The following is an 18,128-nucleotide window of genomic DNA, read 5'->3' on the forward strand; positions in this document are numbered from 1 at the left end:
TAGTTTTATAATTAATTTATATTTAATACTATCTAAACATTCGATGTGACAGGAATTTTAGGAGGTTCTAAAGAACCAAACACCCTCTAATTCTGTTGGGGAGCTGAGGGTGACCCTGAAGGTGCACCCTAAAATTCTTGGAAGAAAGATATGTAACACATACTTCAAGTACTTGGGATTGTTTGTAATATTCTTAGGGTCTATTTGGCTTCAGGCTGTTAAAGTTTAACACCCGTCACATCAGATGTTTGGATGCTAATTAGGAGTATTAAACATAGGCTAATTACAAAACTAATTGCACGTATGGAGTGTAATTCGCGAGACGAATCTATTAAGCCTAATTAGTCCATGATTTGACAATGTGGTGCTACAGTAACCATTTGCTAATGATGGATTAATTAGGCTTAATCGATTTGTCTCGCGAATTAGCACAGGGTTCTGCGATTAGTTTTATAATTAGCTAGTTCTCCTAATTAGCATCCGAACATCTGATGTGACACTGTTAAAGTTTAGCACCTCGTATCCAAACACCTCCTTAAATTATGTTTGTTTGCTACCTTCATGGTACACTGCTGCATACGTCATAACTAATCCTAGGATTGCATTGGAGCTATTGACGAAACCCACATCCTAGCTAGGGTTCCATTTAAGATGCATGCTGCATTTAGAGGTCGTAAGCAGAGTCCAACATAGAATGTGCTAGATGCTGTTGATTTCGACATGCGGTTCACTTATGTTCTTGCTAGGTGGGAAGGGTCAGCTCATGATGCACTAACTTTAGCTGATGCGTTAGAGAGGGATGATGGGTTGAGGGTCCCACAAGGTACAATGCAAGCCCACCTTGTTATTTTGTCTTGTACATTGCGGTTGCTGATCACTCCTAATTGCATTCATGTGTAGGAAAATTTTTACCTCTCCGATGCTGGCTACACACTGCGGTCTAGTTCCTACCACCATATAGAGCTATTAGGTACCACATATCCAAAATTGAGGGTAGTAAAAGCCCAAGCAATACTAAGGAATTGTTTAACCTTAGGCACTCATCCCTCCGCACCACAATTGAGAGGGTTTTTGGAGCTTTAAGCGACGGTTTCGCATGCTAGATAATAAGCCTCACCATCCGTATTCCTCCCAAGTTAAAGTTGTAATTGCTTGTTGCATTCTGCATAACTGGATTTTGGGTTTTGGGGTAGATGAAGTCGTGCCAGGGGAGGATTTCTCACCACCTACTCAGGTTTCACAGCCTGCACCCACACATGCTACAATATCACAGGAAGCTTGTGCCTGGGGTGTTCAGAGGGATGAGTGGGCTTTGGCCATGTGGCAGAACAAGGGATCCTCTAGGGTCTAGTGTGGTGTGTGCTGTAGTGGAATTGTAAGGAATCATGGTATTGCAGTGATGTGATGAATGCGGCATGTAGCTGAGACCAGTAATGTACTCAATAATATTTGCTTTGTTTCTACTTTTGCTGTTTCTTATATCCTAATTTTTCATGAATATTTGCTTTCACTGTTGTTTTACTCAACAAATGGTGTTATTTCCTCGCTTTCTTATATCCTATCTGCTTATTTCTTGTTTCTTTGGGGTCACAAAGGGCTGTAATGACCTAACCTATCATGTGTCATATAATTAATGGTCGCAGATGCCATCTGTGCTATTGGATACCTAGGCCAATGGCTGAGGAGGATGTGTTCTTTGATTCTGCTGCTGCTGGGTTTGGTAGTGTTGGTCAGCTACTTGCTGGCCAGGGTGCTGCTGCTGTTGCTGCCTCTAGACTGGGTCAGGGTGGTGCTATTGGTGGTGTGGGTACTGGTGCTACTGGTGTGGGTGGTGTTGCTACTCTTGGTGCTGTTGCTGAGGCCCTAGGAGGTGGTGCTAGTGCTGGTGGTGTTGTTGGACAGAGGGGTGGTGGTAGTGGTGGTGCTGGTCTTGGACATAAGAGTGCTGCTAGTGGTGGTCCACCTCGTCCGCTTATGAGGTGGACCACTACCAGGTCCGGATTTATGCTGTGTCGCATGTGTGAGCTGATCGGCACTGGTGTGAGGCTTGAGAAGGGCTTCAAGGAGGTGCATGTGAACAAGGTGGCCAAGGCTCTGCAGGAGTGGACTCGGGAGCATGTCACTACCACTTAGATGTACAACCACCTGTGTAAGTGGCGGCAGAGGTAGGGCAGGGTGTGCAGGCTCAAGGCCCTTAGTGGTGCTCTCTAGGATGTTGACACCTGCAGCATCACTCTTGAACAGGAGCACTACCTGGTCCATTGCAAGGTGAGTGCTTTGGTCATTCTGCATGTTTTTTCAGTACTTGTCTATTTTTTTATTTTGCTAAGTACTGACCCAAGTTCTTTTGCTTTCTGTTTTGCAGGATCATCCTAAGGATGCTGAGCTGCTGAACAACCTCATTGAGCACTATATGCAGATGGAGGTCATCTTTAGAGGGGGCATGGCAACAAGACGTTGGGTCATAGATTCTGGAGAGCCATTGGGGTGTTCTCTGGTTTTAGGGAGATATCAGAGAAGAAGGTGGACAAGTAGCAACTGGTGGACCTCACTTCGATTGAGCAGCAGGTGGACCAAAAGACGGTCATCAAGCCGAGTGCCTTTAGGGAGAGTTCTAAGGCCTCTGCATGCTGCGCTGGGAGCAAGAGTAATAGGACTGCCAAGTCCGAGGATGAGGTACTTGCCCTTATCAACATGACCGATGCTGTGAATAATGTGGCAGATGCACTGAGGAAGATTGGGCCTGAACAGGTGCACCCTGACCTCTACAATGTTGTGATGCTGACCCCTGACTTCTCTAAGGAGGCCCTCATCGTTGCTTTTAGCAATCTCATAGACAACAAGTCCTAGGGTAATGCATTTGTCAAGATGGGTGATAGTGTAACGACCTGGGTTAATCAGCCGAGTTAATCTTAATCCGAGTCCCTAATCCCGCTGACTCAGCTCTTCCTGAGCATGAGCGCTCAACTCCGGTTCTTGGTCCCGACCCCTAAGAACCCAACCAAAACCGCCGGTTCCTTCTAAGTCCCAAAGGCAGTGTTCCTTTCCATCTTGGAGCTGTGGAGAAACCGAGACTGACTGGTGGACCCGCAATCTTTTTCCCCAGTTCGCTCGCGACAAACGCGCTTGAACAGCGTGCACCCGTTTCAAAGCTCCCCCGCCGCATGGCTCGATCTCTCCGACGCCCGCCGCTTCGCCCAGTCGCCGGCCGCGACAGGATGGATCAGCGCGCCCTTCTCCCCAATCGCAGCGGAAGCCCCCTGCAACCCTTTCTGCCTCGTCTCGTCTCGCTCACGACCCGCGCCCATCATCTCGCCCGGATCCCCGGCTGCAAGCCCCGATGCCTTCCGGCTTTTCCGCCTCTCCACAGTCGCGCCGCCCACAAACTCGCTCCACGACGATTCCGCTCTCGCCAACCACGACTCCGGCAGAGACAGCTCCTTTATCCACCTCGCCAGTGTTGTGCCCCGGCAAGCCGCTGTTTGCGCTCGCCCATGCCGCCGCTCGCCCTGTCACCTCACCTGCTGCAACCTCGCTTACAGCGCCTTCCTTCCGCTCACACGCCCGTCAAGTCGCCGCCCACAATCCGCCGCTTGACGCGATCAGACTACGCCCGCCTTCACCAAATCTAAATCCCAGCAAAACCGCGCCTGCGCCGCCTTGTCTCCAGTGCCCAATGGCCGAAGACCCTGTCTCCGAAGCTCTGTTCCGCCGCCCATCGCCGCTCAATCGCCACCATGGTAGCGCACTCCATCCTTTTCTTCCCGGTCTTCGTGATGCTCGAAAATCTCTCTCTTCCGCGCAGCTATAAAAGGAAGTACCAAAGTTCCACCGGAGTTTCCTTCGCCATTGCTGTTTCGCCGCCCCTACTCTGAGCGCACTTGAGCACTCCCGCTGAACTCTCGAGAAGTCCCCTCTCTGCTCAAACCCACTTCTCCCCAACCCCCAGCCGACTGTTCCTCCGCCCAGTGCTAGAGCTTTCCTGTTGCCCACAAGAAGCACCGCCACTGCCAGAGCACCGTCAAACCCCACCGCCGACCAAGCCTTAGTGCTTTAATCTTCTGCCCAAGTCTGATCCTTCCCGACCCCAAAGCTTCACCAGTAGACCTGATGGTAAGCTCCCGACCCCTTTCCGGTTCGCCCGACCCTGTCTGTTCGCCGACCCCTACCCTATCTGCCTCGCCCGAGGGCTCGGTTGTACCTCTTTCCTTGACCCGAGGGTATCTGTGTAAATTTTTGGGAATTTATCTGCGTTAAGTTTGAGGACCCCGGCACAGTTATTCCTCACGTTTGAGGGTCAAATCATTAGTTTATCCCCATCCGACCCTTTTATCCTGTTCTCCACCAACTGAAAGTTGAACTTCCCCCACCTTTCTGTAGCTTTGCTACAAGTGTCTGAGGTTAAACTTGCAAGTGTTGTTGAAATAACCGTCTAAATGCTAACTCCTGCATTGCATTCGTGTAGAGTTACATCTCACCGACGGCACCTACGAGCTACATCCGGCGCCTGAAGACGGAGCTGTAGCGGAGCCGCAAATCCCAGAAACAAGCCCCCGTTGAAGACCAGTTCCTCTCCACCCCGCTTGAAGGCAAGCCCCGGAGCATGAACCCAACTTCCTAAACTTGCACATGCCTTCCTTCTTATGAATGTGCATTTACGTATAGGAGTTGTTTGCAACCATAGATGCACGACTTAGTCCCTTTTGTTTGAACACTAGTCTGTTGGGTCGAGTAGTTGCAATGCTTAAATAGGAATCGGTAAAAGCCGAGTGATTTCCTATCACTCGCGAGTTATAGAGTTGGTTGTTCCTCTTCTGTTTACAACTATAAGGACGATGGACGGGGCCGGGTTATGGTTAACTCTTTTGGTGGTCGGCTGATCGCCCCGTCTGTTTATTGAATCTGTTAAGGCCCGACAGTGGTGGTGTTCGTGATCAAGTGTTTGAAAGTACTAATCTCATACCCATTATGGGATGGGGAAGCCTAGTACCTGATTGAACCTGGATGTGAGCGGTCGTTCCACTGTCTCTGGAACGGAGTTCCCCTGCGGCCGCACGTGGTGGCAAGTGTGGTCACAGAATGGCAGAGGTCGGGTCTATGGAACCTTGCACCAAGGGAAGTGGACCCGACACGGGTTAGGGAATTGATGGGGAAGGCCGACATAGGAAGCGACCCTCGGTGGTGCGCGGATGTCGTGAGGTCAGGTTCACCATGCATGGTTAAAGAACTCGAATTGCTTCATCTGCCTCTCATAGTTTGAGACTGCTTGATTGCAATGCTACACTGAGTAACGAAGGAGTCTGATGATGACATGGTCTTGATGATGAGCTTATATACATAAAGTTGGATCTATGCTTGCTTAGTATAAGTTGCCAAGGTAGACTGGTTAATGAACTTAGAATCTGAGCTAAAACTTGAAAGTAAGGACCTAACATAGTCGCTTTTGGCAAACAAAACCCCTCAGTCAAAGAGCCTTGCATGTCTAGAAGTGGTGGAGTAGTTCTTCCCACCAGTCGGTTAAGTCTTGTTGAACTTAGAAGCTCAGCCTTGTTTGTGGCTTCTCTTTTCAGGTGAAGTTGCAACTTCAGAGCTTGCTGCTGGCACTTGGCCACCCCAGCTCCCTCCAGGTTGGACGGTCGAGTGGGATCCTTCCTCGGACGGCAGGGAATGGGATCATTGATGTCCTGTCTGGCCTCACCAGGGACATCCGACCCCGACGCTAGCCTCCGCGATGCTTTTGCACTTCTGTTGTTTTCTCACGAACCTTGTAAAACTCTGATTTTAACCAGTGTGTAATGCCTTGTTAAACACCTTTGTGGATCTGTTGTATTCTCTGGAACCACTCACCTTCGTGTGGGTTATGCTAACTCGGTCCTGTCAAGTGGTTAAATCGGATGAAATCCGACGGCACATCGAGTTAACTCGATTAAGGCATGGGGATCGCGTGTTAAGCGACTTAACCGTGCTTTAGTTGAGTTAATTCGAGGTGTTCCGCCACAGATAGCCACCGCACCCTCTGGCTCAGGACCTAGCTGGGAAAGCACTACTACTGACCATCTGGTAGGTGCTGGTGACTTCTAGCTCAGGGAAAATAGTTGACCATGTCTCCATCCCTGACCACTCCCTTCTCTTGCACAGATCTCTATATATGTAGGTCTGACGTGTTAGGGTGTAGCCTCGCTTGCACCTAACCTTTTGTGGTGGTTTTTGGTTTCACATGGGGGTGACTAATTACTAATTAAGTTTTATGGCAGCATGGCAAGATTAAGATTTTGGTACTAACTATTTGCTAAGGAACTGCATGGTAAGTAAATATTATAATATGATGGATCTAGTACTATTATATGCCTGTGATGCTTATGATGTGATGCCATGTATGCCTATTTACATTACATTCTAGTTTGCTTTACTTAAGTATTTTGCCATATGGACATGTTGCTGTTTTACTATTGTTCTTTACCTCCTTATTTGCCATGTTGACATGTTCCTCCTGTTCTTTATTTTGATATATAACTCGTGATCATGTTCCCGTTGCTAATGGTTTTTCTATTTAACTTGTGATCATGTTCGTGTTGCTAATGATTTTACTATTTAACTTGTTACCTTGTTCCTGTTGCTAATGGTTTTGCTATTTAACTTGTTACCTTGTTGCTTCTGTTAATTCTGTTAGTTTCCTATCTTTTGACCTGTGATGATTACCCTTGGGTAGGATAATGATGAAGTGGCATCTGTCTTCTGATTCTTATACATGTTGTTCTTTGTTTGGTGTCTTTTCAGCTTAATTGCATCTGTTTTACTCTTTCTTTCTGCTCTTCCGCTGCCACTTTTGAGTCCACATGTGTGTATGGATAGTTGGAGATTTTAGTAGTAATCTGAGGCCCAACATACATGTTTTCATGCCTGTGATGCACTTGTACCGAGACATTCATATTGGATGGTGTGAAATTGTGTTTGCATGTTTGGGGATGATGAGTTTAGGGGATGCTCAGACCCATCACATTCCTCTTCTGACCTTATGATTTTTTCTGATCCAATTGCAGTTGATACAAAACAAGTGTTTGAGGCACGATAAGACAAAGATGATGCATTTGATTTCCATGTGGTGAGGCCTCCGTGTTAGTTTTATTCTGATTTCCACGTATCACTTATGTATGCGAATGATGATAGGGTTGCAAGTTCTGAGCTTGGGTTATATTCCCCAAGCTCGATGTGGAACTTGATTACATTGTTGTATGGTGATTTGATTAACATCCACTCGAGCTCGGCGAGTATGACCTATAAGAACACAAGCAACCCTCTCTGACGCCTTATGTGATTTCAAATGGAGATGTTGTAAAGGTAGTAGAATGCATGCCGCAAGATACTGCCTACATACTGAGGCAAATAAGGTATATCTTGCCTTGATTGCCTCACTATTAGGCAGCTCCTTGGCGCATGCATCTGCACCTGAGCTGAGCCTAAATAAGAACCCACTTGTCTCTTATGTTGCTGCCTTGTTGATTTGCTTTACAGTTATGTTGTTTCTGTGGATGGCGATGATGATGACGACGATGCTCACACCGACTACCAAACGCACCCCTTAGGATCCTAGCAGGTGTTAGCTCCTAGTGAAGCGGTCAGGGGTTCCTCTGACTGCATCACTAGGAGGCTACTCCTGCCTCTGTCCTATTTGTTAGGTAAGTACTACATTTGATCTTAGCCATGCATCATTTTTTAGCTAATGATGACTTTTTAGCTAATGATGACTGACCAAATAAGTTATGTATGTAATCTGTAGCGTTAAATTTGCTAGTGTCCCGATCTCAACTCTTTTTTGAGCTTTCTTCTTCGTTTGAAGTCTGAACTCGATCCAGCCGCAACTGCTTACGAGCTATATTTTCATGCACAATCTTGCGAATTAACAAGCCTTGCTGATATTTACTATCGTTGATGATGTAAAAAAGAAAAGGTCTTGCGAGTTAGCCCCATGTACCGATTCTATGCTCCGCTATATATTTGTGCTGAACCCAAAACAAAAGGAAGTGCTGAACTAATTAAGGAGTAGAAATGAACGAAATAATACAGCATGAATTGGCAGAACGAGTTAGAAGAGAGTGCAATCTTGTAGCACATGAGTTAGCTCAATTGGCTAGACACAACGTTCACACTGCTTGTTGGCTAGGCCAGGCTCCTACGTGTGTTCTGGACCTTGTAACAAACGAATGTAATCACCTTCTTAAAAAAAAGAATCTGGCAGAACGAGACGTCAGGTAGGTACGTAGTCAGTGTCACGCGCACCGCCAGTTCGCCACCACCATATTTGATTCTGCTGCGGCTATATGCTGCTGCCACACCGCGCCCGCTACTACCACAGCCGCTGCTCTCTTCGGCTCTTCCTGTGCGTGGCTGCGGCATACGTCGCGTACGGCTTAGCTGCCGCTCGCATCACCAGAGGGCCGGCCCTGCGTCATCATCAAAGCTAGGCACCAAGCAGCCAGCTGCAAAGCTCGCAGTGGCACCAGGGAGGGATCCAGGGATTCAGGGGCGTTTTCCTTTGCTTATTTTTAAGCAAGTGTCACATCAATGTTTGGGTACTAATTAGGAGTATTAAATGTAGGCTATTTACAAAACCCATTACATAAGTGGAGGATAAACGGCGAGACGAACCTATTAAGCCTAATCAATCCATCATTAGCAAATGTTTACTGTAGCAACACGTTGTCAAATCATGGACTAATTAGGCTTAATAGATTCGTCTCGCCGTTTAGCCTCCACTTATATAATGGATTTTGTAAATAGTCTACGTTTAATACTCCTAATTAGTATCTAAACATTGATGTGATACTTGCTTAAAAATAAGTAAAGGAACCAAACCAGGCCTGAAAGATCGATGTGAGAGAGGTCCCTTGCATGCAGATCTTTGCACCTTACATGCAGATTGATGCAGTCCCAGGAGGCCAGGACGGACGACGGGCGGATCGGAGGGCCCTGCTGCTCTGCGTGCAGCAGCTGTCCCCGCATCCGCCGGCACATTACTACGCGGCGCACAGCTAGCGTGGGCAGCGTTCGGCGCGGCACGTACGTGCGCGGGCAGGGCCGTCGTCAGCGTCAGTACCAGTCGTCACTCCCCCATCCCCATGTCCATCGCGGATGCAGATCCGACGCGCCGTGGTGAGCACCGTGCGAGACGCGTCGAATCGTCGCGCTCGTACGTGTTGGTACGTGCGAGAGCGCTGTCCCGCGTGTGGCGCGTGTGTGTGTGATGATGGTCGCTGGTCGGAGTGCCGCGGGCAGCGATGCTGAACCAGTGGTGCCTAGCGTGCCTCTTCTGTCGTCCACAAGTCTCGGCGCTACGGCCTTACGGTGCACGTCGCGCTCGCCGAGTCACCGTGAGGAGATATGGGGACTGAGATCGAGTGCTACGCGCGTGCGGCAGGCCCCCGGTCGGCTCGTTCGCTCCACAGTCCGCACGTTGAGCTCGGCGCGCCAATCATGACTTGGCTGATCATCCTCCGTTCCGTCCTGGCCTCATGAGATCCATGTCTACGGCGCCGCTCGGCGGTTGGCAGATACGCATGTACCACCCCGTGTATATGCAGATCGGGTGACGGGTCGGAGTTTTGAGGTCTCCAGACTCCAACTCCATCCTCCACCGCACACACCGTAGCAAATGCTGGCTACTGTATGTACATCTTCATTGACGAAAACAGAGGGTACACCGCAGCGCATCATATCCTAGGCTTGGCTCCAATGGCAGGTCAAATCGTCTGTACGAGGAAAAAAAATCTTCGTTGGATCGGCAGCTGCATGCTACAACAGCAGTAGTACTGCCCGACCGCGATCCGTCTCCACTGACGCGGGTCTTACCATTACTGTAACTTGTATTGTAAGGGTGCACTGGCCACGTACCCCCAAGTACAGTCTATAGCATCGTAGCACGCAAATGTTCCGAAGTTTGTAAGCTACCGCTGCTGTTGCTGGAGATCTCGTGCTCCCGTGCCATGGAGACGAGCGCGTCACATACTCACATCACATGAGCCAGCCCGCGCAAGATGCTTTGCGCCTTTGGCTCAGCAGCACTCGGCTAGCTAGAGAGATCACGGTGGTAGATGGAGAGGAAGTGACCGTTACGAACAAGGAGCAGCCGCGGGGCCCACCTGTCATCCCGGCCGTGAAAGGGATCCATCCTCCTCCTCCCTCCATGTGCTGAACTGCTGATACGGTGGTGGTGATACCAGCGCGCGCTCACCGATGCCGTGGTACTGCACGTACGTTCACCGACAAATCGAACCACAGTTAGTGGGAATTATTACTGCTACTGTACGTATGTGCATGTATGTTTTAAGAGCCAAGAACCATGCAGCGCTCACGCTCGACTCGACCACCAACGAAACGGATACATCGTTCACCGGGACTGCGCCTGATTCCGGACTGAAACCATTGCCATCTCCAGCTACTACTGCTACTACTACTATGAGTCTACGACTATGAGTGGAGTATCTACCGGAAAGTCTCAAACAAAGCAGACGCACAGTGACAGGCAGACAGTTTCTGCATGACGTATATCTCCTCTGGATCGGCGGCAGCTCGTCCAATCACTCCGAGGAAAGGAAAGCCCCCCGGGCCCCGGGCCATCCGACGACGGCACCATCCGTGCAACGCTACGCATGGTGGATCCGGCCGGTTCGCCGCCCGTCCCCAACACGGCATGTGCGCACGGCCCTGCCACCACCACCACCGGGGGCACCACCGCTCGCTGCCGTCCCCCGCCTGCCATGCAACCAGACCAGGCAGCCACCAACTCCCCGCGGCGCTGCCCCTGCCTTAAGTGCGATGCCACCGCTCTCGCTCGCGCTCGGGATGGGCGCTCGCCGATCGAATCCATCACCATCAGGCATCAGCATCGCCAATTCGCCATCGCTCGCCGCTCGGCTGCCTGTCTCCTTCTCCCTGACGAGCGGGGCTTGCCTGCCGCTCTGCCCAAATCTCAAGGCCCATGATACGTCAAAGCTGCCGATTTTGATTCCCCTCCTCTCTCCGGCACGGCCGTACCTTTCTGTCCAAAGAAAAAGCACAAAGGATCCAGCGATTGTGCTTGCGCGTCGCGAGCAACCTCGAAGGCTGCGTAAATCAACTCCCTCATCCAGGCTCCGGGGTCAGCCGCTGCCGGCCCACTTGATAAAGCTTTCGCGTCCCGATCCAACGGCCCCCGCCTAATCCCCGCCTGCACCCGGGATTAGATTACTCACCCTCAGGTTCAGATGCTGTACCCGCTTGGATGCCGCGCACGTTGCTAGCCTCTGCGCGTGTCTCCAAGCCCCCTCTCTACGTACCGGTCAATCTTAAACTTAAATTTGAATCGACTTCGATGCGAACCGCGGCTCTTCTTTCCGCTTAATGCTAGGCTAGAGATCTCCACGAACCGCGAACCGGTCTCGCTTGCCACGCCCGGCCGCCTGTGCGAATGCGTGATGTGTCCGGGCTAGTTGCGAGCCAACTTGTGTCCCGTCCCGTCCTGGCGTTAGCTTGGCCGTGCAGCACCGGCACGGCGCTCGTACCACCCGCTGCTGTGAGTGTTAGCAGCGCAGTTAAGGACTAAGGAGGGACAGCGATCCATTAACGCCACGGCCACGGTACAGGACATCTTCGTTCGCCTTTCCACCGCAGCGTACCAGCGCGGCCACATTACTGCTCCCTCCCCCACCACCACTGGCGCTCAGCTGGGTACTCACAGCTCGGTCGAGTCGATCCCATCGCGGGCAGATGAGATGGTTACAAATCTGGTTGCAGGCGGCGGGGGCAGCCGGCCGGGAAGGGCACGGGCGCATGGTCCAGCCCCCAGACGGGCGCGCACCGGACCCAGCGAGATCCAGTGCCCGGCCGGCTGCCTGCCGCGGCGAGCGAATGCCGCTGCCGGCTGCCGCCCACGAAACGAGCAGCAGCAGCATGGGCGACGGCACGGGGGGAGCTGTAGAATAATGCGCGAGCGAGCGAGAGATCCCAGCAGGCAGCAGGATCCATCGAGCGGGCGCGCATGTGCGTGCGTGCGACGCGCGCGTGCCGCCGCGGCACTCGCTTGATGCTTGCTTGTTGCGTAGCGAGCGGCCGCATGCGCTGCTGCTGCTTATCCCTTGTCCCGTCCCCGCCCGATCGATCGATCCACCCCCGGCTCGATCGCTCGACGGGACAAACGCTGCAGAGGCCACAGGCCACCCAACGGCGGCCTGCCATGCCACTGGCTTTTCCCCAGCCTTTTGCCCCCAAATCATTTGGCACCTCGTCACGTCCCGTCGTCCCGGCACTGCCCAAAGTTCACCCCCACCACGACCCATCACCCGGTGTTTCACCATTTCACACTGTTACACTTGGTAAGCACACACGAGTCGTTTGTTCTTCAATGGATGCACGCACCATTCATGGCCGATCAGATGCTTATGCTTGCTGCTTGAGGTGAGCACTAGAGCTTAGCAGAGGTTGCAGTACAGATGTGGAAGAAGCTACTACTTGAATTAGAGCGGGGAAAGGAGAAAAAGGAGAAAAAAAAAGGAACTAAGGAAGAAGGGGGTAAGGTAAAGATGTGGAAGAGCGAGCCTAGAGCTCGAATTTGTATGTACAATGCCGTGGCCTTGGTCGGCTTGTGGATCAGTACACCTTCTTGGAGAAGAAGGTGCGGAGCCCGAACAGCCCCTGCGGCGGGTTCCCTTCCTCGGCGGCGCCCTCCGAGCACCCCGCGTTGTTCCGGCAGCCGGCCGCGGGAGCGGCCACGCTCGGCGCCGCCTTGTCGTCGTTTGCGGCTTCGGCGGTGGCGGCTGCGGCCGGGGCGGGGGTGGCCTTCTTCTTGGCGCTGGCCTGCTTCTGCTCCGCGGCGGTCTGCTGCAGCTTGTTGCGCCGCAGCTGCCACACGGGGCTGGGGCGCCCGACGCGGATGCCGGTGCCGCCGGCGCCCGTGTTGTTGTTACGGCCCTGGCCGGGCACCAACCTCCTCAACATGGAGGAGGCGCTGTTGCTAGCGGTGGTTGCGGTGGCGGTGGGCAACGGCACCGCCTGGGCGGCCGCAGCATCTTCTTCTGCTGCCGGTGGTTCTGCTGCTGCTGCGGCGGCGGCGACAGCAGCTGCAACCGCGGTGGCAGGGGGAACGGCCGGCGCAGGCCCGGAGGACTCTCCGCGGGAGTTGCTGCGGGAGCACGGGGCGCTGCTCACCTTGCGCGGGGCTGGCGCCGGGGCCGGCGGCGTGCTCGCGGCGCTGGCATTGGCATTAGCACTCGCATTGGTGTTGGCACTGGCGCTGGCGTTGGTGTTGGCATTTTGATTTGGCTTGGCCCTGCTCAAGGAGCCTGCTGCTGCCGCGCCGCCGGCGGAGTGGCCGGCGGAGCGGCTCCTGGAGAAGGGCCAGATGTTGATGTTGATGAGCTCGGCGTTCCCGCTGACGCTGCTCACGCGGCGCTCCACCTTCTTGCGGTCCTTGGCCTCGCCGCCGCCCGCCTTGAAGATGTCCTTCCACTTGAACGTGACCGCCGGGAGGTCCGGCGTCGGCGCGATGCCGGACTCCGCGAGCGGCTGCGCGGCCTCCTCCCCTTCCGCTCCCGCCTCTGGCACCGGGACCTCAGAGGAGTCCGCCGCGTCCTTGAAGTCCGCATCCTTGGCGTTGGCCTCGGCGCCCTCGGCGTCGCCTTCAGCGGCAGCAACGTTGCCATCGGGGGCGGCCGCCTGGAGGGTGTGGAGCGGGAGCACGACGCCGCCGGAGAAGAGCTCGTCGGCGGTGAGCAGGGCCGGGGACGAGAACGCGGACGGGTTCCTGCCCACCATCCAGAACTCGAACTCCGGCGACGCGGTCGGGGACGGCGACGACCTCCCGGACTCGACGCCGCTCTCCGGAGGAGGAGGAGGAAGCGCCTCCACGGCGTCCGCCATTGCTACTGCCCACTGCGACAACAACAACGGAAGCCACCGGCCGACAGCGGCAAGCGGAAGCGGCGACCTGGATCCGTGAGCCACTCGAGGCGGCGGAGGTAGCTGGAAGCGGCAATGGGAAGCGGATAGATTCAGTTCAGCAGGATGCCATTGCCATGGACTCACTCACAGGGGCATATCGCGCAGTGAGCAGCAGAGCAGGGGGCAGGGGCAGGGCGAGCAAGCGAGAGGCAGGCAGCAGGGGAAGAGAGAGGGAGGGAAGAGAGGCGTGGGCAGGGGCTTGACGCGTATTTATCAATGGCATCGAGGTGGCGAGGGAGTGGGGTGGGAGGTGAGTGATGGGTGGTGCGGCCGCTGCTGAGCAGCCGGTTTCCACCTCGCCTGTCGCGAGACGCAGGGATTGCATATGCGCTCTGAAATCTTTGTCTGGTGACGCGCGCCCCCCTCGCTCTTTATTCGCCCGTTTCTGGGGACGACCACCCCCACCACACCCCCCTCCCACCAAAGCAAATCAAGGTGAAGTGACGTGTCGGGGGCGAGTGACATCAGTGCCGTTAAGTAACTGTTCTGTTCACATCGGGAGCTAAGCAGCTAGCTAGACCAGGCACCACATGCCCGCACGGCAACGCACTGTTGCGGCAAACGGCGAACCCAAGTACCCACCCCCGCCCAAGCTCGAAGCCGAACCACTTCACCACCGAACAGGTCGCGGTAAAAACGAGCTCGCACGAACACCAACAAAATCGCGCAGTTGATGCAGTATCATTCAGCGTGTGTTCGCTATCAGGGGGTTGATCTGCGGTCGATGGTGACCGGGCCGTGTTGGTTATCGCCGTTTGGTGCTGAACAGTGCTGCCCACAGTACGCTGCCAGCCACTGAGCCACAGCTTGCGCAACCACAGTGAACGGCCGCCGCGCCAGGCATAGATGCCCGGCCGGCCTGCCCGAGGCCGACCTATATCAGGCAGCGCCCTCCTGGCCAGCACACGCACGCACGCACGCACACTCCACGCAAGCCGCGCCTAACGCCGGTGGTTACAGTTGATTATCTGGCGCCTGATCGAAATTAACCCGGTGACCCATCGGCGTTGTGTCACGCACGCACGGCCATCGCCGCCGGCTCCAATAATACCGTCGTGCTCTGCTGTACTTCATGTTCGGGACCACGCAGTCGTTATTGGTTTGCGGTTGCAGCAGGCTTGTAGATGCAGCTCGATCCGAGCGGAATCTTGCGGTGGTTGCGTTGCCGGAACGACGAGGGGAAGCAACAGGGAAGCGTCGAGCCATGGACTGATCGGAGCAGACAACGGGATGCGGAGACGGAGGTCGAGGGACTGTAGCGCGGTGCTCACTCACTGTACCCCGCCGGAATCGAATCGCAACCGGGATGATGCGCCTGCACCGGAAAGCTAAGGAGGAGCCGGGCGGCCGGGTCACATGGTGGCGCCCGCCCATGCAGCAGCTTGGCCGACCGCCGATCAATCATGCGTTCTGTTACTACGGACGGACGGCGTAAAAGGTGCCTGCCTCGGATGCCCAACCACAACCATTGCGAGCTCTGAGTCTCAGCTCTAGCTCGCCGGCAACGGCCAATGGCGTGTAACGACCGAGACTGTACACGCCCTTTTGCCCTTGGATCTCTTCTTCCTCCACATCTGCACACAACCTACAGTAGCCACATGTCACAGTCGTCACCGAGGTGTTAAGGGCTACCACTGGCTGTAAAAGTTGATCCCACTGCTGCTATGTGCGCCTGTCGGACCGCAAAAATGAAAGGGGTTCTGTTCTGCTCACATGCACGCTTGGTGTTTGGGAAACACGGGCTAAAGTTTAGCCCTGTCACATCGGATGTGCGGATGCTAATTAGGAGGATTAAATATGAGCTAATTACAAAACTAATAGCAGAACCCCTAGGCTAAATCACGAGACGAATCTATTGAGCCTAATTAATTCATCATTAGCGAATGGTTACTGTAACACCACATTGTCAAATTATGGACTAATTAGGCTTAATAGATTCGTCTCACGATTTAGCCTAGGGGTTGTGTAATTAGTTTTGTAATTAGTCTAGGTTTAATACTCCTAATTGTTGTCAAACATTCGATGTGACGGGAGCTAAAATTTAGCCCCCTCCTCCTAAACATCCCCCATGATCTTCTCAAGCTGTGAACAGTCGTCCGTCGATAGGAAATAAGTCAGTCGAACGCATGGCTAGATCTCCGACTCCCAGCCATACCGGATGACCATCTCAAGATTCCCAACTGTGCGTGCATCATCGTATCTTACGAACCCGTCGGTTTCGGCTGGCCCTGGTCCCTGGCCATGCATGCCGACCGCGCTTTCTCCGGCACCGGCCAACCGCCGGCTCAGCATCTGCCTCCACCTTGGGCAGCCGCCGATCGAAGGGCTTCACTGCCCGAAGTGGCCGCGGACGTGAGGTTGTGGGCGCATTTGGTAGCCTGGGCTGAGCTAGCCTGTGAGCCAGGCTCTAACCAGATGGGTTAGGCCTATGGGGTGAAAAAATGTTGATTGGCAAATCTGCACCCCATGGTACTGGCTAGACTAGGAGATTGTTTGGTAGGGTGGGTCGGCAGAGGCCCCCTTAACTAACCCAAACTACCATTAAAAGATGGCATTTGGTAGCCTGCACAGGGGAGAGTTGCCCTCACCACGCGCAGGCACTGGTGAAGGTTACCTACCTACCCAGGCGCCTAGAAATGCACATATCAAAGGATTCTGAATGAAACTGACTTAATATAACAAGCAATTAGGGAGGAAAACACTACACTTGTGAGCAAAATTTATAGAGGAACATAATTACATCGAGTTGACAAGGTAATCAGTAACCTAGATAACGTAATTAGGGGCTTCCTTGCATGAGAGTTGAAGTAAAATCAAGCAAGAACATGGCGCATAGGGCATATAATCACTTGCAAATGCCGACATTGATGAAGAAAGCAAGCAGAACCACAATGACAGCAAATTTGAGGTCAAAGATTGTCCACCAAGCCATTAATCTACAATATTAACAAGTAATGGGTCAGGATTCATTAAAAAAAATAGCAACCAAGTTATCAAAAGTGCATGAAAATCAAGTCATCATCACCTCAAAATGGCTCAGCCTACGAATAAGCACAAGAACCATAGAAGGTTCCCATGTGCCTTAGCAGCAGGCAACGTCTCCAAACTTCCTTGCCAGCAAGTAAAAGTATCAACATGGGCAACAGAAACAAACTCAAGTTAGGAAAATCAGGTAAACTTGAACAAAAGCCTCAGACATAACTTATTTGATCAGTCATCATTAGCTAAAAAATGATGCATGGCTCAAATCAAGTGTATTACTTGCCTAACAAATAGGAAAGAGGAAGGAGTTGCCTCCTAGTGATGCAGTTAGAGGAATCCCTGACCGCATCACTAGGAGCTAACACCTTCATCATGAGTTGACCCTTCCCACCCAGCACGGACATAGGTGAACCGCATGTCAAAATCGATAGCATCTAGCACATTCTGTGTTGGGCTCTGCTTACGACCTCTAATGCAACATGCATCTTAAATGGAACCCTAGCCAGAATGTGGGTTCCATCAATAGCTCCAATGCAATCCTAGGATAGTTATGGCATATGCATCAGTGTACCATGAAGGTAGCAAACAAACAGAATTTAAGGACACTGCAAACAATCCCAAGTACCTTGAAGTATGGGTTTCATCTCTAACTTCCAAGAATTTTAGGGTGTGTGCTACCTTCAGGGGCCCTAATCATCTCACCCTCAGCTCCCCAACAGCATAAAGAACCTGCGTGAAGTACCTACTGACAGTCTCTATAGACCTCCTAAAGGTGTGATGAACCACCCGAAACCTTTGGTTGTGTCCCACAATGTGAAGAAACATGGCTACCTGCTCCTCTACACTAGTGTGCATGTTGTCCTTTAGAAGGTGCCTCTCCCTAAACAGGTTTACCAACTGAAAGAAAGAAGCTTTATGCATTCTTAATATGCTTACAGACTCAACCTCTGTGCAGTTATAAACCTTATCTAGGTTTGCCTGCCTCTCAGCATCCACCACAGCCTTAGGGACCCCATTCATCCTCATCTGAATCACACGTGGCCCTCCTAAACCTAGAGTACAGGAATGCAGTGCATACAACAACAAGAGCAGCAGCTGTAGAAGCCATCCTGGCACGGTACTCGTGCAAGTCCATCTACAATGTTGCATTAAAAGGAATAAATTTTAGAACTAAC

General features: G+C 52.6%; 1 protein-coding gene across 1 annotated transcript; it reads right to left on the minus strand.

The window, feature by feature from the left end:
* Nucleotides 1-12,344: 12,344 nt before the first annotated feature.
* LOC117854628 (uncharacterized) lies at nucleotides 12,345-14,330 on the minus strand. Its single transcript, XM_034736858.2, has one exon. The coding sequence runs from the start codon at nucleotides 13,888-13,890 to the stop codon at nucleotides 12,622-12,624; it is 1,269 nt and encodes a 422-aa protein (XP_034592749.1). The 5' UTR covers nucleotides 13,891-14,330; the 3' UTR covers nucleotides 12,345-12,621.
* Between the last annotated feature and the right edge of the window lie 3,798 nt (nucleotides 14,331-18,128).

The sequence above is a fragment of the Setaria viridis genome, chromosome 5, assembly GCF_005286985.2.
Source record: "Setaria viridis chromosome 5, Setaria_viridis_v4.0, whole genome shotgun sequence".
NCBI lineage: Eukaryota > Viridiplantae > Streptophyta > Magnoliopsida > Poales > Poaceae > Setaria > Setaria viridis.

Coding starts and splice junctions, on each gene's coding strand:
- LOC117854628 (XM_034736858.2), bottom strand. CDS start 13,890: ATGGCGGACGCCGTGGAGGCGCTTCCTCCTCCTCCTCCGGAGAGCGGC.